The sequence below is a fragment of the Seriola aureovittata genome, chromosome 9 (assembly GCF_021018895.1).
Source record: "Seriola aureovittata isolate HTS-2021-v1 ecotype China chromosome 9, ASM2101889v1, whole genome shotgun sequence".
Taxonomy (NCBI): domain Eukaryota; kingdom Metazoa; phylum Chordata; class Actinopteri; order Carangiformes; family Carangidae; genus Seriola; species Seriola aureovittata.
The window spans coordinates 16,336,711-16,362,960 of NC_079372.1; the positions used below are offsets into that span (position 1 = coordinate 16,336,711).

The window sequence follows — 26,250 nt, forward strand, 5'->3', positions numbered from 1 at the left end:
AATATGCAGGGCTAAAACTGGCTATAGTGCCCTCGAGCAACTCACATTTTCACTTGAGGAAAAGTTCAGATGTAACTGGTGACAGGAAGCACGTACATCACCACAGGCCTGGTACTGGAAAACCTTGACTGCAGCAGTTATTAATGTTATTTGTAGAGCCTGTGTTTGACAAGTCAAAATGTTCACTTTAAAACTGAATCAATAGTCACTGGAGTGGATCAGAATTCAGGTTTATTGATTACTTCACCAAATGCTTGGAAGATTACATCACAATATTATGTATAGAACCGTATAGCACTTTCATTTCTATGTATCTTACATTGAAAACTTTACAGTCTGCTTTTTTTCATTCACTGTATATATATATTTATATATTCCCTAGCTTTAGGGAAGAAAAGTAGACATCCATAGTTGCGAGGGAAGGAATGCTTCTCAAAAAATATTTAAATGCACTTTAAATAATTACATACATCCTTCTTTAAAAAAGGCATGGAATAAACTACAAAGGATCCAGGATGCAGAGATTCCAGTGTCTCTGCAGATTGGAGCTTTGGTTTTGCTCCGGTCCTAAATCCTTCTGTGGCTGAACTCTACTGTTGAATCTGACACAACACTGATGGGCACTCCAACCATCCAGAGAAAGTTGGTCCGCTGGATGATGTTAATACATGTCTGCAAAAGATGTGCAAAAGCGTTTGGGGAAACAAACAACCACTGTGTCACCTTATAGTGCTAATTGATGGGTTAGTGGAAGGTTTTATGAGCCAGCCGTAATACTAAAGCCAGGAGGAGCTGACTCCATGTTAAGTCCTTCAGTGTAAGGCTTAGTGGGTCAACACATGAAGGAATGCATGACAGAGGGAAGCAGCCAGTCTTTCAACCAACCTTAAATTGTAAACCAGCAATTATCCTGAAAAAAAAAAAAAAAAAAATCATAAAACAAATTAAAGAAAATGAGCAAAATAAATAAGTAGTAAAATGTCACTGACAGGCAAGAATGATAAAGATGACAGGACGGTTGTGTCACAGAGCAAAGACGTCCCAAACAAAGCTGCATTAGATCTTTGATAGGGTTGTAAGAGATGCAGATTGTTGTCAAATGCACCTGCGAGTTTCAGTCTCTCCAACAACGGCAGCAGCCCATTATAACACACAAACAATAAGAGATAACATAAACATTAAAAGTGACAAACAAAGCTTTGGGATGGGTATTGATACATAAGGGTTCAGATATTACAACATATTTTGATTAGATCACCAAACTCACAATAAGGGCGACACTGATGGTGTCATCATTTTCTAACAGGCACAGGTGGCCAAAGAGATTTTCGCAAATAGGGCAAATATAAGGTTCATCAAATTCAATGTTATAGTTCAATTGCTTTGAGCATGTAGATATTTTTTTTTTGTTATGTATTAAAAAAAATCAGGTACAGGGTTTGCAACAATATCACTAAATTATTTGTTTACAGTTCTTTTCTAGTCATTACAGTTTGAGATGAGTCGGGGGGGATGATGAATGACAACAGTCAGCAGAGAGCGCTGGTCACAGTGCTGTTCATCCCCGAGAGAAAAGAAGGGAGGAAGGACAGGGTGAAGACTTCTCTACAAGCTGAGTGTAGTAGTAGAAAAGCTGAACACTTTAATGCAGAGTCCTGAACTGAGAGAAAAGCTACAGTCTTTGTCATCTTCCTCCTCACATTGTAGCCCCTCTGTAATCTGTTCCAGGCTAAGAGAGGGGGCGAACGTCTTTTTTAATGCGTTACATCCACCATCATCGCCGTTTGTCCATCCGTCCCCTCCACCTTTTCCTGCACCCACCCAATCTAGGATGCAGGAGTCCGGGCAGGCGCCCCCTCGGGAGCGGCGATGTGGAAGACGGAGCCGATGCGCAGGAAGAAACGTCTGAGGACGGCCCGCAGCTCAGGGATCAGGTCAAACTGCATCATTTCACACAGATGGGGGTAGTAGCAGGAAGCGTGGGGCTTGAACTGGAAAAGTGGGAGAGGGGGAGAAAGGGTAAATTAGCAGCAAAGTGACATATGTATGTGCTTTAACCCCAAAAAGATGTTAAGGAGAGTATCTGAAATTATTTAGGATGTACACAACAGAAAGAGGAAGGGCGGCTGCTCTGGGATGTGCGGCTGCTCTGGGATGTGCGGGCACAGCTGGGAGGACACAGAGTTCACACCAGGGAGTTTAACTGTGTGCACAGGCCATTTCTGTCCTCACTGATGTATGATTTCACAGTATTTTTCTGCTTTTCATGGCAATTTCATTGAATTATGAAATTACATTCAAGCAAATAAACACAATTTCTAGCACTAAGACTTTCCCAAAACTCACAACAGGCGTTGCACAAGAGAGTGGTGCCGGCCAGTCCACTTTAACAATACTGTTACAATTTTTGTTGATGCAGTGGTTTGTGTGGTGTTTTGGCATTTTCTTCTAAAGCTGGCAGCATGACACCAACATTTCCTACCACTTCATGCTGCATGCTAGGTTGTTTTCTAACCGAAAACTGCTATAGCTTTGGCCTGAAATGCCCTGGAAATAAACCCCGAGTCACAGGCTGCCATGAGTCACCCATGAATCATGGACTCACACAGAGTGCATGATTCATAGGTGACAGCTCACAGAATACAAAATAATCACAAAAACAAAAAATTCAAAAAGAAAAAAAAAAAAAAAGGGCCAATCTGACTAGCACATATAGTTTTGATTCCCCTCATTTTTACCTAATAATGATATGTTTGCGCCAATCCTGTCTTTAATTTCTGATCCTCCATAATGTTTGCGAATACAGGTTTGAGTTCTGAAGCATCCCCGTCTTGTCCTGTCCTACTTCTGATTAACATGTAGTTGTAAGTAAACCCCCTATGTGTTCATCTGCATGTGTGTGTGTGTGTGTGTTCCTGCCTTGTCATCGGGCAGCCGTAGCGTCCTGGTGAGCAGCAGCATGAGCAGGCTGTTCCAAGCCTCTCTGTGGCTCTCTGAGGTCAGACTGATGAAGTAGGCCAGAGCTTCACTACACACCCTGAGAGAGACGACACAACATGCAAACAGGGGATGAAGACCGACACAATACTGATGCATATCAAACACTGTATACGCAAAAGTAGTTGGTCTCCATGACGACTACTATTATTATTAAAATTGAAGAGCAGGCTGAGGCCGAACATCCTGTACTAAAGCACCAACAACTTAATGATTAACACCACACATACAGTGGGCTCCAGAAGCCTGAGACCACTTCCCGTTGAGAAAGTGGTCTCAGACTTCTGGACCCCACTCTACATAATCGTGATCTAATACATGAGTCAGCGGCTCCAGTGCAGCTTCTCAGCGAACACCACGACAAGGTGATTTGTACCAAGCTCTAACATGCCAGTATATTCTACACACATGGTGTAAATTTCATAAATACATAATGAAGTAGGATCCATATGTCAAAACACAGCTCACTCAACATGAAACAAACGTCAGTGCTGCACTTTCTGCAAATGACACAGTTGGTGCTTATTTATCTACGGTTTAATTTTTAACTAAGCAATAACATGTTGGCAATATTCTCAGGTAGATGAGATGAACTCTGATAACACGACCATCAGTTGTTTTTTACAATGTGTTTTCTGTTTATTAAATTTCTAAGAAATTGCATTTGTACAGGATAGGTCTGGCAGTATTCTATATTTTTCTTACTATTAACAAACCTCCAAAACCAACAATGAATAGATCACACTGTTACATACTCAGTGTTGTGCAGCCAAAGCTGGGTGTATCTTATTCTTTTCTTTTCTCCAAAACTATTGAAAACACATCAGTTACAATAAACATGGGTGCAGTAGTTTATTTTGACTCATATACACTGTCCTGCTGTTGCAATTGTCCCCAATAAATACACAATTTTCTCCTGTTGAGTAATGTTTGATAAAAACTACAGTGCCCAGTTGTTTTAGGGTGTAGGCTTGGAAGTCTTTGGAAATCAAAGTACTGAAAGTCAGATTCATCTTCTGTTGGATTTGTATTTTTATGGGACATTTTCATCACCAATTTTAATGAAATGCTCGCCATTTTAACTGTGTGAAAGACTTGGTGACGGCGTCGTATGTTGTACTTACAGCAGCAGGCGTGTCTGGATGTCAGGCCATGAGTTCTGCAGCTGAGGGTCAGAGTACATCCTGAACAAGATCCTCAGGCTGCAGGCGAGACTGCTGGTTTCCTGCTTCAACAAGTTGGGCTTAGATTTCCCTTTAAACCCTGATGGCAAAGAGAGATATGATTATGTTTAAAAACGACAACAACAACACAGGGCCTAATGGTTGAGACACATATTGTGTAGCTGCAATGTCCCTGGTTTTATTCTGGTCAGAGACTTTTGTTACACATCATCATTCACTTTGCTGCTGTAACACTGCACATTTTCCCACTGTGAGACTAATAAAGGACTAGTTTATCCTATATTATAACCCTCTATCTCCCCTTATCAATCAAATCAAAGCAAGAAATGCCACAACATTTGATGGACTAGTTGGGAGGGGTTTGAAGCAGCGATCAAGAAGCACAACTCCCCTGGTTTGGGTTTGGCCTATTTCCTGCCATCGCTCTACTGTTAAAAAATGCCCCCAGAAGCACTTTTGTGCAGATTATTAATAAGATGTCGTCAACAAGATGGTTTCTAGTAAGAATAACAACTTTTTCTGTGTCATAATGCAAATCTAAACACGTTAGACCTCTCAGATTATCCTCTGTGACTAGGCTGAACACTAACAGCATAAAGAAAACATCCTCTCAGCAGAGAGGTCAACCAACAATTGAAAGTTTTCCGGGTCAGTCCAGGAAATGACACAGTGTTGTGCTGAGCTTTTGTGATACAGTTACTCTGAATTCAGATTTTACATTACCTCGTAGAACTAGGAGAACATACGATGCCTTCATGAAGACCTTTCAAGGCATGACATAACCTGGATACAATTTTATCAAGTGAAATAACTAACTACAGGACTTTCCCTTTTCTATTTACCTGCCCTCCAGAGTGCTGTCCTTTGTTCGTTGTTGGAGTTGAAGTCCTTGGCGAAGGTGTGTGACTCCAGCAGACAGTCCAGTAGTTTGAAGAGATGTGCAGAAGTCATGTGTCTGTACATACCCTGATCTGGACCCAGCTCACCTCCCTCAGCCTCCGACTCCTCCAGAGCATCTCGCTGATGGAAGGAAAGTTCATTTACAGTGATGTCCTTTTAGGCTTTTCTTACTGTATGCAGACTTGATCTAACATTTGAACACAGCACAACTGCCTCCCCATATAATTCAGATTAGATAGACAACAGCATTTCAGAGTAGGCAAAGAGCAATATATTTGTTTTCACAATCCCTTTTGATGTTGAAATAAAACCTGACACTAGCTGTTGTGATCTACCTGTGCAGCAGCCATGTTCTCAGCATCCTCCTTCTTGCTGGTTGCCGGGTAGAAGACGATGTTGTCTATGGTCTGGATTAGCTCAAGCTGTACCACACATTTAATCAGCAACCCAGCAAACAACTTCTGGTCTGAAACTCCTGCGTAGAGATATGAGCACAAATATGTCATATAACGTTTTTTGTTTTTTTTCTATTACCGTTTTCTATTACAGATTTTATGTGTGTATGCTTGTACATGCTGTGTACTCACTAGCATTGGACTTGCCCTTCCAGGTGTCATCGCTGGACATCTGGCTGTGTCCTCTCTCGGACAGAGCTCTGTCGTAGCTGCTCTGGGACTGAGTGTCAAAATCAGCATCCTGACAGAAACACCATCCACATTCACAGCATCAATCTTCTGATACAGTGGAAATATAAATATAAACATTCCTTTCAATGGCTGGAAGCAGTTTATCATGTTCCAGTCCAAGTATGAAGCATCTGCACAGCTGCTGTTGTACATAATTGTTGTTTAGTCTGTGAGTGAATTCATTTATTTTCTTACAAAATGTTTTCCATCAGCAGTTTCTTCATCCTGTCCAGCCGGTCGCCATGTCAACAAACTGATGTGAAAAGCAAACAAAATGGCAGATTGGGAATCATCATTAAAACACAGTAACTTAAATACAACAGCCATAACTCCCATTAACTCTACTGCGTGTTCTGTCTTACAAACGGTTAAATGTGCCTACAATGAATCAAATAACTGACTGAATTTCATGCAGCTTTAACTGAAACTGGGTTGAGCCCGATGTCTGGTTCGGTGAAGCTCCTTGTTGGGGACTCACGTGTGAGGGCTGGTGTTTTGGAAGATCTCCAGCATACAGGAGCAGGTGATTTTCCAGACCTCGGGGCTGAATTTCTCCCCGTTCAGAATCACCAGGTTCTCTAGACAGTTGGTTCCCGACCTCGCCAGCTGCTCGTTGTCTGTAGGAGAAAGGTAATGACTTCACAGCTGCTACAAACAAACACTGAACTTCAGGGAGGTTCACGAGGTGCTGGTCAGGGACTGAACGTTTAGCACGAGACACTGTGATGCAAGTGGTCTGCTTTATTTTTCATAACTTCACTATTCATTTTTCAGGGCACAGTTCAAGGGAAAACATCTTCTTCTTGGGGGCGGGGCTATATATTTTTCCTTTCGTTGAAGGGAGGATAGTTTTAATGATTTAGAATTTTTTATGAGAGTTTTAACTTTTTCTCGTCACAGATTTATATTTAATTTTCTTTATTCTCCTACGTATCAGGCAACATCATCTAACTTTATTATTTAGAATCTGGGCGGGGGCAACTAAAATCACCTCACAAAAAAACCTCAGGCTGACCCATGTAACTTTAACCAATGACTCAGCCCGCCTCCACACCTCTATAAACTCCTTAATCATGTCCCTACAGTACCAAGATATCTGGTTTGTAAAATCTGATAAAGCATATCAGGTGTTACCTCTCTGCTTTAGGAGCATGATTTGCATTGCATCTGAACACCCACCTTGCCTGACACACCACTGTAGCTGTGTGAAAATGTCAACCAGCAGGATTTCACTGAGGGGCTCATAAAACTGGGTGAATACGTCACAGATGGCGTACAGTGCATGGTTACACGTTGTTGTCATCCACTCGGTTTTCTGGAAGCAAGAAAAAGGAAAAAGGAGCAAGGTTTTTAAAAACTCCTCAACTTTTTCATTCCGTATGTGTACACACATCTCCTGCCTCTCCAAATCACAAAGGGGATATCCTTCAAATATTCAAGTGGCTCGTCAAAACACAAAACAACCAGTGACCCCTGACCTCCGTCTGCTGCTCGGGGAGCTTCATGTTGTCAAAGATGCGGAACACGATTCTGAAGAGGTCATGCCACCAGTGCTTCTCGAAGGTGCGGCCATAACTCTTCATGATCTCAAACATGACAGTGAGACCTCTGTCAGAGGCAAAGAGAGAGAGAGGCATCAGACTTGTTGCATTACAGCTCTGCTGCCAAAAAGAAGAGAGCAGGCACGATAAGAGATCATTAAGACGACAGTACAAGTGAGAAGCTTTAATCCTGCCTCCTCTTGTTTAAGTGATATGATGCTAGATTTTAGTTAATTTTATTACACTTCATGCTCGGTTAAACACTGAAAATAGTATTTGCTGGCAGGTCATCCGTATAAATGCCTAAATGGCCAGGCATCAGACTATTAACAGATGTTTGAGCGTATTAGAGATGAGTATGGGTGTAATACACACGGGCTGCGTAATGGCTTGGGTTTTAGTCAGACTACATGCCTGTAAATGTGGCCTGAGGTGTTACTACAGTGACTGTGTATCAGGCATGGAGTGCTTCCCATATGCAGGTGACCTGCTCAATAGTGAGTACTGTGCCCTGAACGCCTCCTGTGTAGAAACACACAGAGCAATGGTGCTGCTGCTACACCAAATGTTTAAGTGCGCAATACAAGGCTTGGCGATTTCTCATGTTATCATGAAATAAGTTGTGTTAACTTTCAGTGGTTTTACCCAGTCATGATTCGTTTCTACATAAATGCACATATAACCACTTTGGGAAACAAGAAGTCCTTGAGGACATGTCACTGCAGCTCAAAGGTGCAGCTACTGTAACAATGTGCTAAATACTGAAACCACAGTGAAATGACAGTTTGAGATACACGCCACACTGAGCTGAGTTTCTACCTGGTCCGGACATCCAGCTTGCAGCGGTTGATGATACAAGAAAGCTCAAACAGAATGGGAAACCAGCCGCGAACCCACACCCGATCGCCCGGGGCAACGTTCATGTCGTCACTGGTGTATTCCCTCAGAGCCTGGAAAGGGGCCAGCCAGACAGGAAGTCACAACGTGTATTACATCATCAAGAAACCACATGGTGCAATTTGGAAAACGATAAATAAATGCCATTATTTTCTAAAACAATTGCCTTTGTATTGAACATTCTGGCAGGTCTGCTGTTCCTACCTGTGGCCTGTCTGAGACGTATTTAGCACAGTGTCGGATGAGTCTGATGGCCTCCATGCTGGTGTCAGGAAAAGCTGCGTTGCACACAAACTCTGACAAGCACTTCACGGCATCTTGAAACGAATCTATAGCAGCTGCAAAGTGCTGCTGGAAAGTGTTCACTGAGGAGAGAGTGATGAAAAGAAGGAAAGAAAGTAAGAAAACTGCTGATTCGATATGTTGTCTGGTTGGTTCTGGAGTTTCCAGGATGGAGGAACTGTCTCACTGTGAGCTGACCAGTTTGACACATCATAACGTCATTTACTTGGTTTTTGCCACTAGGAAACAGCTGCAGTCATACTCACTGACGATGTGCCCAGTGGTCTGGAAGGCCAGCTCCACTATTGTCTCATCATGGTCGGAGGCAGCCTGGTGAAACACTGAGAAGATGTTCTTCCAACCAGAACGGATGTTGGCTGCTTGAGAGTTTACCATCTGAGCCACACACCTGATCACCATGTCTCTGATAGTGGGGGACCTGTTGACATCAAATTCCACTTTAATGTAAGCAGCATTCAATATTTTACTGTACAAGTTTGTTCCCCAACAAATCTCCTATCTTACCCACCAATAATTCAATATCATCTACCTGTTCTTCTTCATGATGTGCTCAAACGGCCTGAGGAAATCTTTCTGGAAGCGGAAATTGGCCAGTTCTCCTTTCTCCAAGAACTTCATGGAGAGCTGTCTCAGAGAGTCCACAGCAAATATGGCTACATCCTCGTTGGGGTTACAGCCAACCTGTAAGAGACACAAAAGTCATAGGTGGAGCTCAGCTATCAGTTCAATTCACTCTACAAACCTTGTTTTTTTTAGCCACCTAGCAGCACCACAACAAGCTGTAAACATAACGCCAACATAAAATTTATTTGGCTACTGTGTCAGTTACTAATTCAAACATCTAGTGGTTATAGAGCAACGTAAGCATTCGTAAGGAATCGTGTTTCTGGCCCCCTGGTGAAGGTATGTCGAATGTTCAGTCTCCATTTAGCTTTTGTTTTTGTCACCAGCTACTGAGGAAAATATCTGCCTCTTTAGCTACTAAATGCTCTGCTGTTTTCACTGGCTTGTGGCTAACTTTGTGTGCCTGCTGTGTAGTGCTGGGCAGGTAGGGTACAGTGTGTTTATCAGAGCTCTTTCGCTGAAAACAGCCGCCTGCTGCTGCTGATAACAACACTGATGAAAGAAGTGAGACTGAAGCAAAACAGCAAGGTTGCAGGAGATAAAACTGAAGCAAACAGCTGAATGATACTTAAATGCAGGCTATGACATAAATATAACAACTTCAGGCCCAAGAAAAGGTTCTACTTAGGTAGATTAAAGTGCACAGAGTAGCAGGGGGACCTACTAAAAGAACACCTTATCACAACGGCACACCACTCCTTATTAAAACACATGAAGAATGTAGCTCATGAAGGATTTTCACGTGATCCATTTTTAAAACTCTGGTCCACTGACCTTGTTGAAGTGGTCTCCTATGACCTGCCAGATTCGAGACCACTGCAGCCTGATGCGGTTCATGTTGTAATAGGAAATTTCCACAATCTTCTGCAAGCTGAACATCCTGGGCTGGTGTGCTGAGGCCAGCTCGTCCATAGACACCGCACACAACCACCGCACAAAGTCCACTGGAAACAATGAAACAGCAACGCCGTGAATGACTTCTCCCGCTCTTTAAGATGCACAGAGATACTGTGTGTGAGAGCGAAGAATGACACACTCACCGATTGCATTTCCATCTAGTCTGGTGGAGCCAGTGAAGATCCTGCGAATATAAGAAGCAGCTTTAGTGTTTGTTGGGAACGTATCATTTATAGTTATTCTATTACTGTTCTGTGTCTTGGCACCCTCATGAGTGTTTTGTCTCTCTGACCTGTCCACAGCGACCACCACACTCTGAGAGCTGGTCTCTCCCACTGACTCCTGGATATGAGCCATCTGCCTCTTGTCCTGACTTCCCACCAGGTTACCTGCAACACCAAGCACATGCTTTAATGCTGTTTGATTGTTTAGAGTTAATGCCGGACAACTCGTGTTCGGGTCTAAATTGGAAATAGTTGTGTATAACTGTGTTGGGAATAATTGTGTGAATGTGTCCTACCCAGCCCCAGGGGCATGAACTCCTCTGTGCCCGAGGGCAAGCCCTTGATGCCGGCCTCCCTGTCCCGGACCACCCCTGAGATGTAGCGTGTTTTCACCCCTGTGCCGATCAACTGGGCAAGCTCCAGCTGACTGATGCACCTCAGGATCTACAACACACAGACAGAAACCAGTTTATACGACAAATATCCTCTTAGCAGTGATTATAAATTAGCACTTTTGATGTTTAAGCTGTGAAACACCAACCATTTCCGATCCCAAGAAAGTTGATTCAATTATTTTACTCCTGGTCTTAAAAGTAAGACCAAAAAAATGCTTCACTCTGATCATTATTTAGCCACTTAGGAGTGACTTGAGTGGCCACTGCTTGGTATAAATAAGGTATTCGAGAGTATTAGAAATTAGAATTAGAAAGGAAGTGATGTTTGAAATTCTATAAAACTTTATTTTCACCTCGTGCCAGGAGTTGCCCAGGTAGTTTCCGTCCGTGTGGGCCACAGTGATCAGGGTCTTGATGGTGTCGATGTTCTTCTGCTTCATCTCCGTGATGCTGGAACTGGCTGTCAGCAGGGTGAACCTGGCCAAGGCCTGGACGTACGCATCTCGCTCTAGCTACAGGCCAGATACAACACAGTCTCAACACTGATGTAGCATGTAACATAGGGCGTGTTCAAGCGCAGCAGCTGTTTTACAAAAATCAGGCTCATTCTGTGTGTCAAATGTCAGCAGACCTGCATGTTGAAGATGCAGGCGATCCTGATGGCACATCGAATGCCCTCCAGACACAGTGATGCCACCTCTGGGTCGTCACAGTCCTGCAGTCCCACACTGAACGCTGCCAGCAAGGGGGTCCACGCCAACTGCAACACAGACATTGGAACCACTGGCCTTAGTCCTGCTTCAGGGCTTTTTCTACACTTTGAGAACTAAGATTTAAAAGTTTCTCTGACAACATACTTTGAACATGGGCCTGACATGCTCCAGGTGTGTCGCGCTGAAGAAGGGCGCCTGTGCGTGGCTGACGGCCTCCATTAGAGCTTTAGCGGTCTTCGCCATCTGCTCCATCTCCATGTTGTACAGCAGGCGCCGCTGCTTCTCGCTGGCCACACCTGGGGGGGGGGGTAACATGATTGCGTTTTTCAGCAAATAGTGTCAGAAAAAGGTTTTAGTTGACAAAATAAAAGTACTCACTCTGCTTGGTGGACTTTGGGGTGATTGAAAACTCTTTGCTCTCCTTCATGGCGATCTTCTTCCCTGCGATCTCATCGTATATAGAAGACAGATACTCTTCGGGCAGGTCCTTACTGTCGTTAATACCGCGGTTCATCTTGATATACTGCTCTTTCGTCATCTTATTTTTCACCTATTTTCAACAAAATTGAGAGATAGTTGGCGTGATTTATAGAAGGGAGGGAATTGGGACACAACGGAAAACATTTCTTGTCAAGCTATTCGAGCATTGCGTATGTGTGAATTAACAATCACGCATAAGTTTGTCTAGCATTACTGGGTGTCATATTGTACTGGACTGGACATGTTGAGCCATTAAAAGTCAGGAAAAGAACATAATGAAGCAGGAAGCCACTGAGGGGAACAGGGAGATTGTTGTGTAATATCCATCCCTGCTGACACTACAGTGTTTCATTGCCTGATGCCGTATTCCCATATCTCTCTCCTGTTGTACTTCCCTGTCTAAAGTCTGTGTGTGTGTGTGTGCGTGTGTGTGTCACAGAGTGAAATATTTCACATCTGCTTTTCCCAGACTTTAAATTTGAGAGGCAGTTTCCTCTGTCACAGTTGTGTGTCAGCAGTGATAAATCAGGTGCAGCAGCTATTAGTACAGGGCAGCGTGGAGACAGATAGAGGCCTGAGCAGCCACTGACACAGTGGGGCTGCCAACACAGAGCGCTCCACAAAACAAACACAAGGTTGTCCAGCAAAAAAGCTGAATGTGGCAACGTCCTCTGAAAAGGAGCTGCTATGGCCAAAAACATGCGAGCACAAATTCCCGGTAGATTATTTTGTAGTGTATTTTTCCTGTTTATCTTATTTTACCTTCACTGATAACTTTCTTGAGTGGCAGAATCCTGTCCCAGAGTGTTAAAAACTGCTGGCATCTCACAGGCTTTAAAGCTCATGAATCTTTTACTCAAACTTCCTGGCACCTGAAACAACACACTCTACTAATGTAGCCTTGCATTTTGGACAGGTTGTTCCAGAGTTGTGGTGCCCTGACAGCAAAAGCTCTGTAGTAGCTCTCTAGACTTACATCCTGACATAGGAACTACAAACCTCAGACTACATGCAAGTTGATAAGGGGCGATTCATTCAGAAATTTAGCCTGGGGCCATGAAGTGCTTTAAAAGCCATAAGTCGAATCTTAAAATCGATAGTAAATAACAACATCTTTACTGTCTAAACAAGGTCTGCAAACGCTTAATAAACTCTCCGCAGAATTGCCTCCTCCATGATACAATGGCCCACATAAGATGACATGGTGATGATAGTGATGGGACATAAAACAATCCACAGCTCTGACCTGAGGGCTGTGCAGGTCTGTGGTGAGCATAATGATGGAGTACGCCAGCACGTAGGCAGTGTCTGCACTGGCGAACAGAGTCTGTCTGCAGAAGAAGACACACATCAGGGCAACAGTCAGAAAACATACTGGTCATTTCTGCATTTCTGCATTTCTGCATATATATATATATATATATATATATATACATATATACATATATACATATATACATATATACATATATATATATATACACAGTATATATATAACCAGTAAAGGTGAACCCTTACCCCTGGTTACACTCCAGGTATCGAGCAGCAAACTTCTCCATCAGCCTGTCGATCTTCTGGGCCTCGCCGGGCAGCCTGAAGCCTTCCAGGAACGCTCTGAGTGCCGAGACAAAGTCCCGCCCACAGAAGTCCAGCTGGTCCACGTAGCAGTACATCACCTCTTTGTTGAACTTGATGTTCTCGCCGAGGAACTCTCCCACCTGGGTCTGTGGACGCAGAAATAAAGTGCTTGGAGCATTACTAACCTGATTTAACTTGTTTGGTGCTTGAGAGTAAAGTGCTGTGTAGATTAACCCTCACCGTGTCCAGTCTGTCCTCCTGGTGTAGGAACTGGGCGATGTCCTCAGCTGTTGCACCCAGCATGCCCTGGTCCTGTAGGTACTGGATGCCTCGTTTGGGCTTCTTGTTGAAGCTAGAGAAAGAAGGGAGAGACAGATCCATGCTCATCTTCTCTAAACAAGTATAAAAGTGCAAATCTTCCACACTCTGGGATCATTCCATCAATAAAGGCTGATCCTAACTAATCCTGATGTAAATCCAAACCAGGCTGAGACAAAAGGGCTCACAGTTCGATGCCGTGCTCAATGATGTCCTTCTGCTGCTTGATGACCTCGTACTGCTCCGGGTGGTCGGCCTGGGAAACCGGGATGCTGGAGGAAACGGTGGAGTCCAGCGAGCTGATGCTGTCCCGACGTCCGATCAGCTGCTCCGGGAGCTTCAGCTCTCCTCCCTCGCTGTCAGACGGATGCTCCTGGCCTGCAAACACAGCAAACACACAACGATTACATGTTTAGATCTTCAAATCTCCGGTGCATTGCTCAGATATTCAGTGTCCGCTACACGCTTACCCAGGTTAGCCTGAAGGTTTGGATTGACGTACATGTCTTTGCTCCACTCCACCATACATTTGAGGATGGAAACCAGACACTCTAAACCCTTTTTACGCAGACTCAGCTCCTGTGGATTTTATAGAACCACACCAGTTCATTTACACAGCCACACACACTCACACAAAACCAGAGGGGGTCTTGCCTCACCACTGGAAACATTACAAGCACGTGCTTATGATTTAATCATGTATTTAGTGAATGTCTTGTGCCTCTGTTTTTTTGATCCTTACAATAAGCATCACAGTGAATCCTGGATACTGAGTGTATACCTGCAGAAGAGTCATCCCCAGCTCCTGACCACTCCTGCCCTGAGCGATCTTGGACAGGTCGTTGACGAGGCGCTCGAAGATGTTCGCAGCATTCAAGTCACAGTCGTAATTCACATAGATATCGACCACGCACTGAGCGTCTGAGGGAGAGGAATGTGTTACTAAAATTAAATAAACTAGATTTATTTTATAATGACATACAACAGGGTGACGATACACTTTTGGTTGTAGTGATCTGTATTTAAAACTAATGACTGGACTTGCAGCACTCACGGTTTTCTTGATAAGAATTTAAAGGCAGCTCAAACTGTGTGCCACCTTTACGAAAACGTGAGCATGCGACAATAAAACTTATTTCAAGACTTTTAGGTTAAAAATAATAATAATAACAGGAACAGCAACAGCAGCAGCTAGATCACTCTGAGGCGGCACTGGGTGAAAAGATAATAAGGCAGGATGATACATGAATGCTCTCAGACATTTCTATTTATTGGCTATGTTTCTGTCACCTGCACCTTCTGCAGTCAGCAGAAATGTTTCTGACACAGCACAAGTCTGAACCTGATTATACAGTCAGATTAACGTAGAAGTATGCGTTTACACAGACAGATTAAAACTTATATTGTTCTGCTTTATTACGATCACTGGAAAACAATACGCATCATCTCCTTTGCTCAAAGAAAAATATGTGTTTAATGAAGAATGAATCACTGTGTATGAGACAATGTTATGGTGCTGATATTTTTCAGTCTGAAAAAATACATTTTTCCCATGGAGGTTCGGGGCAAAAACAGTTAAAAAAAAAAACTTGTAAATCCACAGGAATCATCAGAGCAACTGTCTCTTTCATTTGTGTTGACTACATAGATGAATTAATGAATATGTAGTAAAATGCTTTACATACAGCCTGTGAGTAAACAGGAGTTAAACAGGAGTCCCCTTGTCTGGTTATTCTGTGCTTGTGCACTGTAAGACATTATGAAATAGGCAGCAGGTGCCAAATATTGCGCAAGCACTTGTCTCTCTATGTAAATATCCTGTCACGTCTAAATAAAGCTGTAACATCAACATTGAAGTCACTGATGTCTGACTGACACAAGCCATCACTATAACACACACATGTATTCCATGTCTGTGTTTGTGTAAGTTTGATTCTCCTTTTTTGTTTTAGTTCAAGTGGAAAACTTGTATCAGTGGATTGGTACCTGCACAGATACGTGTTAGCGTCTGGATAACCATCCACTTGTGCTCAAAGGAGCTGGTCGACGTCTCCAGGATGGTCAGAAAAATCTCCCGAAAAAACACCTGAGGCAAGGTAAACAAAAGGAGATAAATGTCAGGAGATAAGTTGGACCAAACGAGTTCTACCACCTAAATGTTCAAGTAACATCCTGTTCAGTCTAAGATTCACCAGGTGACACTGGTCTGTACTGTCTGGGTTCTGTACCTCAATCTGCATCTTCAGGTGGACCTTGAAGTGGGAGAGCAGGGTGAGGAAGATAGCCAGGGAGAGCTCGAAGACCTCAGGCACAGAGGAGACACCGTTTTTGGAGAGCGCCACGCACAAATACTGTTTGATGGCGTTGACAAACATCTCATGAGTGCGAAACACTGGTCCGGCGCCCTGCAGCACAGAGAGCAGCAGCTGCAGGGAGACAATCTTGGACCGCAACTCATGGGACCTGCAGAGGAGAGGAATTATATCGGCGTCAGTTATACTGCCTCAAGTGTAAATATAAATCAACCCAGAGACATTAAAGAGGCATGTATAGCAGCATTAGAGCAGAGATTCATGTGTGATGTCCTTTCTATAAATAGTGTTCCACAGTTTACTCTGAGTTGAGGAGAACAAACAATACTTGGGTATAATGGTGTTTCAGTGTGATATCTAGGCCAGACTGATTTCTCTGTGAGCTCGTTCCTTGGCTCAGTTTACTTTGGCCTATTCACTGTGGCTGGCCCAGGGTCTAATGTTACAGTAACCAGAGATGACAGGGGCACACTGGGATGGAAAAGGGCAAATTAACCTGTAGAGACTGAGATGAAGCAGTGTGCATTAGCTGAAGGCAGCAATATTTATCTTGGCAAACTGTAGCATAACGAAAAGAAGTAAAAGACCATAGGTGTTTCAAAGCAGGAGTGTTGATGATTCAGGATTTACATCATCCTATGATGTAAAAGGAAGTGAGACAACCTGACATAACATAGAAATTAGCTGGTTATGCAAGTTACTGTGCAGTGGTAGGGATTGTCATATGCAATTAAATAAAACACTCACTTTGGGTCTGGAGGTCCATCAGCGAGGGGCTTCATGGAGAGTTTGCACAGCGAGCGGAACACCAGGAAAGCGTCTTTCTGCAGGATGTGAGAGAACCGGGCTGCGTTGTGGGGTCCCTGCAGGGCCTCAGCATCCTGAGACAGATGAAGAAAGTCAGTATTACTCTATAAAAACACATCTGAGAGCAAGACCTCTGAACTGTCAAGCCTGAAAACTGATTCTGTGTCAGGACACCTCCATACTGATGGAGGTTTGTGGCAGAGCTCTAGATGTGTCCTTAGGACCTGAGGCAAGAGTCAAGAGTTACTCTCTCTGTCTGTGTAACTCAATAATCTCACCAGCATGGTAAACATGCTCCCTTTAAAGCAGCAATGCATTTCACTACCTTTCCATCATATTCGCACAAGTGGAGTTGGCACTCTCTCTGACCATTACAAATGTTCAGCTGGAGCCTTGGCTCTTCTGCTCAGTATGACTAATGGGAGGGACTGAACGCCAATTCTCAGTTTTTAGGTTAAACATTTGTACACAAGCAAATAAGCTTTCTGGTCATGTCAGACATGTGCGAAACATACAGCGTTTTCAGTGGTACTGCCTGCACACAAACACAAGCCTGACAGCTTTCATGCTCAAATCACGCACAAGTGTTTACAACATACAAGAATAAAACAAATCCTCAGTGAAATTCCCTTAACTTTAATCTGAAACTTAGTCAATGGAAATCATTAGAGCAGCTAAGGATAAATGATATGATCGGTATGATTTAGGTGAATGTTAAAAAACACAGGAAATCTAACCTCAACAAGGGCCGAGCGTCTTCTTACTCTGTGTTGTTTTATTCAACGTGTCATAATTAATGTGTCAAATAATGTCAGATGCCCATCCTGTTTAGTGTGACTGCCCCATATAATCAGCAGCTTTCTCTAAGCAGAGCATTTGTTTTCATCACCTCTTCTATTCCCATGTAGAGTGAGTTATTTTTCATTTTGTGGTCAAAACACCAAGATTTATTTTCAACAATACAAGCAAAACTCAGGGTTTATAGGTGTTTGCGGACAGAAGGTCATTTTTTGGATATGTAATATTCTTCTCTATATTATTACTTTGCCATGGCCAATTATTTTTGCTCCTGTTTAGCAGCTCCCCACATTTAGGCTACATCTACACTAATACTATTTAAAACGCTGTTTTAAAATGAAAACGATCTCCATCCAGGCAAGCCTTTTAGCTCCGTATCAGAGATAATCCATATTAACATGCCTGAAAAGGAATATCACCTGACCAGTCACGTACACTGGTCATGTGCAGCGACCAAAAGTCTCTGGAGTAGTGTGGATGCCAGGCTTAAACTTATTGCACAACACATGCGTTTATACGTTAAAGTAAGTTCTACCTGATTTGTCTGAGGCAGAGTCAAACACTTGAATTCCCTTGTATAAAACAATCTCTCTACATGACTCCTCGTTTGCGTTTTAGAACTAAGATGTAAATAAATACTTTTTCTGCACGCTACTGTTTAAAAAGCTACTGCTATTAACACTGCTCACCAGCATATCTGTGGAGGAAACAGAGGATCGGTCCTCAATGATGCCGTTCATCTGCTGGCCCTCTGTTGCCACTCTGGGGGGAGCCACCTCTGTGTGCTCAGTGCCAGGGTGGGCTGGGTGCTCACCTGCTGCAGCAGAGGCCAGAACGGACATTTTCAGGTCACAACCATGAAAGTAAAACACAGTCGTTGACAAGTGTATTGACATATAGCAGAACAAAGAGAAGCTAACTAAAACTGCTACGTTCTGACCTGTTCCACTGTGTGTCTGTGTCGGCTGCTGCTCTGCCTCCTCTCCTTCAGTCGTCGCTGACTCTGCTGGGTTTTGATTGCTCTCTGGTTTGCTCCCCTCCTCAGCGAGCTGTGGCGCTGTAGGAGGCGTCTCTGCACCCTCATCTTCAAAAACTGAATATGAAGAGTGATGAAGATTAAACATCAAAGCTGCACAATCCGCAGTTACACCTACACACTTTCTGAACAGAGTTAGAAGACAAAACAAATTAAACATTTAAACTGAAAGCTTGAACATACCACTTGATGGTGTGACCAGCTCTTCTCCTCCGTTCATCGGATCGTTGTCGCCCTCAGGTTCTCCATTGATTGATGTTGTGTCTGGCGGTTGGTCCTGGTCCACGTCAGGGGCTGGCGGTGGGGGTGTGGAGCTGGTGTTGGTGGTGGTGAGGTCTGGAGTACTGGCTGCCGGGGACGGGGAGCTCTGGGGATCCGGGGTGGGCGTCCTGTCAGACCAGGGGGAGCCGGACCTCCGATTGCCTGGGACTGGAGACGGGTTCTGTTGGGGCAGTCGCAGCCGGTCCTTCTCCTGCTCCTGAGCCTCCAGAGCCTGTGGAGGCAGGAGGAGAAGAAGAGGGATTGTTTTACACAAGGGAATTCAACTGTTTGGCTCTTCCTCAGACCAGTCAGGCAGAACTTACTTTAGCAGCCATGTAAACCTAAAGCTTGACGTTATAATATATTATTATTATTATAATATAATATATAAAATAGCAAGGTTAGTCAGTTTTCCACTGTAGGTTGAAAATTACACTCATGTATCATAGCATTAGTCATAATGTTGTGCTGAGGTTGTGGCTGAAAATGCATCATAGTCACAGAAGGCTTTTGGCTGCAAGTCTGTGTCTCTGCAGCTGATATTAAATGATGAACACAGGCTAATGACTGTGACTGGCTGCTGCCTAAGGCTAAGTGTTTAATATGTGTGTCACCAACTACATGCAGAGGTTGTACAAGTGGTTCAAATCCTGGAAGTGTCTGGCTTTACAATGTTTTCCTGGCAAACATTACTATCGTAGGTGGTGTAAAGAGCCAGAGACATTCACGTACACAGCATTAAGCATTTAGTCATAGTCAGAGCTTCGCCTTTTCCTCATGTTGTTGCTTTTGTGCAGTAAATAACATCATCATCATATATTAGTCCTATTTTGCTGCAGAGTGAATCAGATTTATGGATAGGTGTAACGCAGGAAAGAATAAAAAGCTAAACTAACAGCCTGGTTTTCCATGCGTGTGAAGATGACGTTGAGCATCTGTGTGAGTGTGGCCTTGGCCGTCGTCTGGTTGATGAGGTTGCGGCTGGCCAGGTAGATGTTGTAGCAGGTCCTGACGGTGAGCAGTACCGTGCCCTCGTGGATCTCTATGTGCGGGGAGGTCACTGCAGTCAGCAGCGCCTGGACGGAGAGAAATAGGAAGTCAAGAGTTATCACACAGGATGTTCTTGTGAAGAAGATGCAGCCGCTGCACCTGCTGAATCACCACTTGACTTCCCTACTTGTGGGGCACGTTCAAGCCGCAGACATATATTTGTAACTCTGTTACCGCATGTATGGCGCACAATTAAACTCATTTTAATGTCAGTGAAAAAGATAATTAGCATTTTCAAATGAATGAAATCAAAGTGATTATAATAATACCTGCAAGGCAGACCCATTTAAATATTACTTTGTGTTCAAACTCATTTGTATTAGTCAGTGTAAATCAACTGCACTGACATTCACGCGTCCTTAAGTGGTGAATGTAAGCCAAACTGATGTTTATAATCCTTCCTATAAATCTTCTGTCAACAGTGATAATACTGTGTGCTTCCTACAGGCAAGACTTTGCCCCTAACAGCACAACCAGGATGTGTATTTCATTAACTATGAGGAAACTTCAATATGCAGCAGCTGTGAGGAGGTGTGAAATTAACCCCCTGAAGCTTTTCTAGATTCACTAAGTGAAGGATGTCAGCAAGAAGAAATTCACTGGTTGCATGAGTCTGGACACAATCACAGAAATGGTGGTTGGGAAGCGAACATGGCTTCCTAACAGAATCTACTTTAATATAAAGACATACATTTTGTCTGATCGTAGGAATCAAATATTAAATGACGAATTTAAGTTGCTGACAATGTGATTAAGTCATAGCGAAGGCGAAAATGTATGTAGTTTTATTTACATATTCAAAATTATAATTTATCTAAATTCCTCACTTAAGAACAGATAAAACTAAGACACTGCTTTTCTCCACGACGGTCAACCATGACTGAAACTAGGGAGGACTCAAGTGTCCCAGTCCTGCCCCTTGGGCCCAATCCCAATGTCCCCCCTGACAGACTCGCCCTGACAGACTCGCAGAGTTTGAGGCCCGTTCCCGGTAAGTGCATGAGGGCTCTCTCGCAGACATTTAGGGCCCTTTATGCACGCTTTCTATAAGTCCCAATTTCTGCAGACTTTGCCTGAAGGAATTACCCACAGTTCATAGTGTTGTGATGTTGAACACAGGGTAAAGGTTGTTACCAAAGGTGGTTTACAAACAGGGAGCGACGAAAAAGTAAAATCTAAAGCCCCAAACCTACAACTGTACGCAACATGCGTCGTCGAGGTAACATAATGTGTCATAAAATGCTCTCCAATTCCTCTTTATACCATATTGAGCCCTTGCAGCCCTTCACACTCAATTACTTACCAGACGTCAATTAAGTCTGTGAGGGTTCAGGGCTTTAGGGGGGTACGTTGGGATTGGATTAGGCGTCGGACCTAACAGGGTCTCAAATAAACAACGGCACTAACAGCTGGAGGGTGTGAAGGCTGCCAGATGTACAGAGAGCCACTGGGCATACCTTGATGATCTGTAGCTGGACTCCCTCGTCAGTCTGCGGGCCCTGGAAGCAGTTGCAGATGGTTTCCACCAGCCGGTCGATCAACCTTTTTCCTGGGGTTCTGCTGTCGGGGGCATTGCCTGTGATGTGGCCGTACGCAATCAGCTTCTACAGTAGAGAAACAGCGCACAGGTTAGAGCAGTAGGAGCAGACTTCACTGTACGTGTTTGATTCTGTCTGTTTTGAGGTGTGTGTGTATGTGTATGTGTATGTGTGTGTGTGTGTGTATGTGTGTATGTGTGTGTGTGTGTGTGTGTGTGTGTGTGTGTGGTGTGTGTGTGTGTGTGTTGTGTGTGTGTGTGTGTGTGTGTGTTCAGGGTTTATTTGAGCCATGGCTTTGAAAACGTGAGAAAAAAAGAAAGTCATGTTTAATTGTTATATGTCTACAGGAGTTACTTACATTTGATTAAAACTGAACGTATGAACAGGCAGAAACATTGTTTTGCACTTTTATGCCACAGAAGAGGAACTGAGACGGATTAAAAAAAGAATTGTCGAATTCAAAAAACACTCACCCTGGGATATCCTCATTTTTAGTCTCAACTATAGATCCAACCCCCAAAACACTGGATCCTACATTTCCCATGATGCAACTCAAACTCATAATACAATTCATTTTAAACCCTTCCCACCTGATACTGTAAAACCCCTGCCTCCAGTTTATAACACAGACTTTCTAATAAATAAGTATATTCTCCAATCCTGAGCAAAAATCAGGGTTATCAGGGTTAAGCTCACAAAACACATGATACTGTTTTCATGGGCTCGTAGTAGTACTCTATGATGGTGGAGTAGTCTATTAATAATATACTTATAATAAAATAATAAACTATATTTACACAGCAACTGTCTTAAAACATTTACAAGGTATTTTAAATCATGATTAAAACATTACAAGACTACAAATTGTAGCAGTAAGTAAAATGAGGCAATTAAGAGTTCAAAAAATGAAATAACACAAACAACAGATGAGATGTAAAAACAAAAAGACAGTTTGTTTATGTTTGTGTGTGTGTGTGTATATGTGTTTCTCCAAGATTCAGTTTTCTTTCCATCAATAGCAGACTGAATGCACTTGTAACCAATGTGACCTTACAAGTGTAGTTGCTACAAGAGGCTATTAAAACATATAAAGGATGGTGTCTGTTTGCGTTTGTGTACGTGGAGTGTGTGTGTGTGTGTGTATTGTTTGGAATGTAAAGCCATTGTTCTAGGGACATATCTGACGTGTGAAGCAGGTGTAGCAAGATTTCTCACCCCGCCCCCCTTCACCCACAGGTGGGTAATACAACCAAAAATAAACCTGCTGTGAGAAAGTGAAATAGTCACAGAGAAAACAGAAGCTGTTGAGTTTATTTAACTGAAAGCATGTGGTGTGTGTGTGTGTGTGTGTGTGTGTGTGTGTGTGTGTGTGTGTGTGTGTGTGTGTGTGTTTGTGTTTATGTTTATGTGGTAGTGAATATTAACCTGCAGACAGTCCAAAGAGGTGCTAACTATCCGGGGGGACTTTGACTGACAGGCCAACTCGAAGGGCAGCACATATTTGTCAGCCTCGATGTAGTTGGCTCTGGGTGGGACCACTGATCCATCCCTGCAGGGACGAGAGCAAACAGCTGAGTGAATTGGAAAACTACAATGAGAGCAGCTTTCTATAAAACACTGGAAAAAAAAACAAAACACAGAAGCTCCCATTGAAACTTAATGGCAAATCTAATGGAGGATGTTAATAAATCAAGTGCTGTGTGAAATATTTCATTATACATAGTTACTTTCATGGTGCAGAATTTTACAGAGCACTGAAGCTTTACTTTGAAACCTCAGAAAAGCATAATGGCATGTTGTTAAGATGACAGCCTGCCTATAGCAGCAGACATATTACCTGCAGGCTGTTTGAAGTGCTGCTGATATACTCCAAAGTAGCAGTTATAAAAGCAGCAAATCACCTTATTCGCAAATCTCAGAGAGCAGCCAGAGTTTACTGCAGACTGCTTCAGGGCAAATTTTACCTCGGCTTCTTGCCGCACGTCACAAGAGAGGGGACAAAAAAGCTTGAATCTAATGCTATTCATTCATTCATTCAAAGGGTGTGCGCATGACAATACTTACTTTTGTTTTTCAAGCTCTGCCTTGATTTCATCTATGAAGGGAGACACAGGAGATTATAGGTTATTGAAGTTTGAACTTTGACCCTTGCAGCTCACAGCAGTGTAACAAGATTTGACTCTAAATCTGGGAGTTAATGGGCCAATCACAAATCTGACAACAGTTAGACATGTTGTTTTAGTTGTTAGACAATTGTTTCTCTAGTCAAACTATCCTGTTGTGTACTGAGCATGCCCCTGTGTTTTATTGCTAATCAAATTTGGTTCAACTGAGCAGTCTCCTTCAGATCAGATCTCCTCAACCTTTCCCATCTGTTATGCCATCTAAACTATTCTCCTAAATCAATTCCCCTTTCTCCATAATTTTTCATCCCACATCGATCTGTTGAGAGCTATACACACACTTCCTAGCTACCCGGTGCAGCAGCTTGGCTACACAGTGAGTAATGGTTTGCATTGAGCCAGATGTGACCAACCAAATCAATCGGATTCACACACAATATGGGAGCGAAAACTACTAGACTCCACTTTCATAAACTCCCACAATCATACGCAACAAAGAGGAAATTAACTTGTGCAATATTCACAGAAATGTCATGATCACTGTTATAGTGATGATAGATTTTAAGTAACCATCAGAAAATTTATGACCAGACATTTAATGTAATAAAAATGTGAACCTAATTCTTTTCTCCATGGTGTATAAATCAGCACCAGACCTAAATATAGAAAGGTATTCACTGAAAAAACTCTTTCTACTGCATGCCTAACCAATCGTGAAAAGGCCTGCAATCCACGGCTATCCAACTATCTACCACAACAAGTTAGTGGCAGTGGGGGAAATTAGATATTCCTGAAGCCTGCACAGAGTTTACCAAAATACCAGACAGACAGTGAGTATGACAATGAGATAAGCACAAAGTAGTCCACATTAGTCGTGTGAGGAGTGGAAAATGAGTGTTGTGTTGTACAGGTATCATGAATAATGAGAGAGTGTCACTGGCAGACAGGGACAAAGAGCATACAGAGCAGATCAAACACACCAACCTGTTTGCCCACCTCTCAGTGACAGTTATTTCTTTGCAGTTGGTCCTGTGGTCCAACAGCTTAACTGTGCCTTAATACTTTAGCAAGCCACAACCTCTTGTTTGTCAATTTCTCAATCACCTGCATTAAGAGTGAGAGAGAGGCACTGTGCAAAAATATCACACCGACGCACCAACTACTAAATTCACCTGAACAGGTTATCAGACCACTATTTGACAAGTGTTTAAAGACAGCAGAACAACAATACAGGCTACTGACAGCTGTCACTCTTATAGCTGGCCACATTCCCCACAGCACTATGACAAGGAGGTGGGTGCACACAAATGGGCAGGGCAGTCTGAGCTGAAATATAAACAGCAATACCACAATGAAGTGGAGAGCCTGGGGTGTGTAACACTATCCGGGACTGTGTTGAATGGAAAAGCAAGGACGTCAGAGTATCCTGGAGTTAGATACCCTGTGTGTGTGGGTGCAGAGCAGGACCGTGCTGTCTGGCTGGGTGACAGTGCTACGTACAACACAGGGATTGGTCTGTTTAGCTAGCTAACCTAGCACTAACCTAACTAAGCTAACGACAGCTACTTAATTAGCTTCTGTACCTGCCGACGTTGGCAGTGATGATGTTGTTACGGAGGCAGGATGTTAGCATTTCGTAATAAACATTACAGTGTGAGTGGTGCCAAAACACATTTCGCTAACGCTACCTGTGAACGTCAACGGACAGCTGAAAAGACGATGGAGGCCATTTAGATGCTAACGCTATCGCTAGCTAACTGGCTAGCTCTCCCCCTGTCTCTCCCAACAAGCCAGACACGACCGAAATGTGTCAGTGAAGCGCCACATAAAAACACGGGGCTCCGCAAACCAGCATTCAAAACAAACCCACTTACCGAGCGCCACCTGACAGGCTTTGCGCAGCTGGCTGTGCTGGCTCCTCTTCACCTCCTTATCCGAGAGGATTTTCTCCAGCGCCCTGGACAGAAACATGCTCTTGGTTTTACTGTTTTCTGCCTTGGACTGCGAGTAGTGCTGCTGCTGCTGCTGCTGCTGCTGCTGCGGTGGCCGCTGTTGTTGTTGTTGCTGCATCTCTCAGTCTTGTTACCGCTCCTCTCTCAGGCCGTCATCTTCGGCCTGGCCCTGCGAACGAGCAGGTGACAAGGAAAAGCTAACGAAAGCCAGGCTATCGGTGTCAGTCCAGTGGAGTTGCTATCTCAGCTCAGCGCCGCCATGCTGGTTACACGTCATGTCACGTGATTCTCAGCTGTCTGGGTTTTGACCACGGCACCCTGAGGAGCAGGTAACCTCCGGGATGGGGTTAAACAGACACAGAGTTAAATCACGGAAACCGGTTCGTCATATAGCAACGACGTTGTAAAAAAAAAACTTGTCCGGTTAAATGTCCCAGAGAGGAGCTTTGACCGTTTCAACCGTGACAACGTTACACGAGTTGAGCAACAGTTCGTCGTTTCACCGCTACAGCAAAACAAGCGCTCCTAAAATAAAAAACAGGAAAGCTGTTTCTAAAATGTCCTGCAGGTGGCGCTAAAACATCACCATGAATGAATGTACGACTGCAGTGGATCTCAAACTTTTTCACCAGGGTC

General features: G+C 43.4%; 1 protein-coding gene across 2 annotated transcripts; it reads right to left on the reverse strand.

The window, feature by feature from the left end:
• Window positions 1-213: 213 nt before the first annotated feature.
• On the reverse strand, window positions 214-26,061 carry arfgef2 (ADP-ribosylation factor guanine nucleotide-exchange factor 2 (brefeldin A-inhibited)). Of its 2 annotated transcripts, none has more exons than XM_056385024.1 (39): window positions 25,537-26,061; window positions 23,604-23,634; window positions 22,965-23,088; window positions 21,459-21,605; window positions 19,848-20,027; window positions 18,874-19,183; window positions 18,595-18,747; window positions 18,344-18,471; window positions 16,797-16,930; window positions 15,966-16,200; window positions 15,724-15,823; window positions 14,519-14,658; window positions 14,208-14,316; window positions 13,926-14,115; window positions 13,660-13,771; window positions 13,360-13,565; window positions 13,088-13,172; window positions 11,740-11,911; window positions 11,506-11,657; window positions 11,280-11,408; window positions 11,002-11,160; window positions 10,550-10,697; window positions 10,322-10,418; window positions 10,173-10,213; window positions 9,907-10,076; window positions 9,038-9,189; window positions 8,754-8,926; window positions 8,410-8,570; window positions 8,128-8,258; window positions 7,246-7,375; window positions 6,947-7,082; window positions 6,246-6,384; window positions 5,963-6,020; window positions 5,669-5,777; window positions 5,417-5,556; window positions 5,024-5,201; window positions 4,122-4,260; window positions 2,920-3,037; window positions 214-1,991 (listed from the first exon to the last, which is right to left on the reverse strand). In XM_056385024.1, exons 1-39 carry the CDS (start codon window positions 25,730-25,732, stop codon window positions 1,827-1,829), a joined length of 5,577 nt encoding a protein of 1,858 aa, XP_056240999.1. In that variant the 5' UTR covers window positions 25,733-26,061; the 3' UTR covers window positions 214-1,826. The 2 variants fall into 2 exon arrangements, with proteins under 2 accessions (XP_056240999.1, XP_056241000.1); XM_056385025.1 differs by having other exon boundaries at window positions 18,344-18,468; window positions 25,537-26,060.
• Between the last annotated feature and the right edge of the window lie 189 nt (window positions 26,062-26,250).

What these genes read in the sequence shown, in the direction of transcription:
- arfgef2 (XM_056385024.1), bottom strand. Translation starts at nt 25,732, where the DNA reads ATGCAGCAACAACAACAACAGCGGCCACCGCAGCAGCAGCAGCAGCAG. An exon ending in GCAGAGCTTGAAAAACAAAA is followed by an intron (nt 23,089 to 23,603) that starts GTAAGTATTGTC and finishes TCGTCCCTGCAG; the next exon opens with GGATGGATCAGTGGTCCCAC. An exon ending in TCCAGCTACAGATCATCAAG is followed by an intron (nt 20,028 to 21,458) that starts GTATGCCCAGTG and finishes CTCTCCGTCCAG; the next exon opens with GCGCTGCTGACTGCAGTGAC.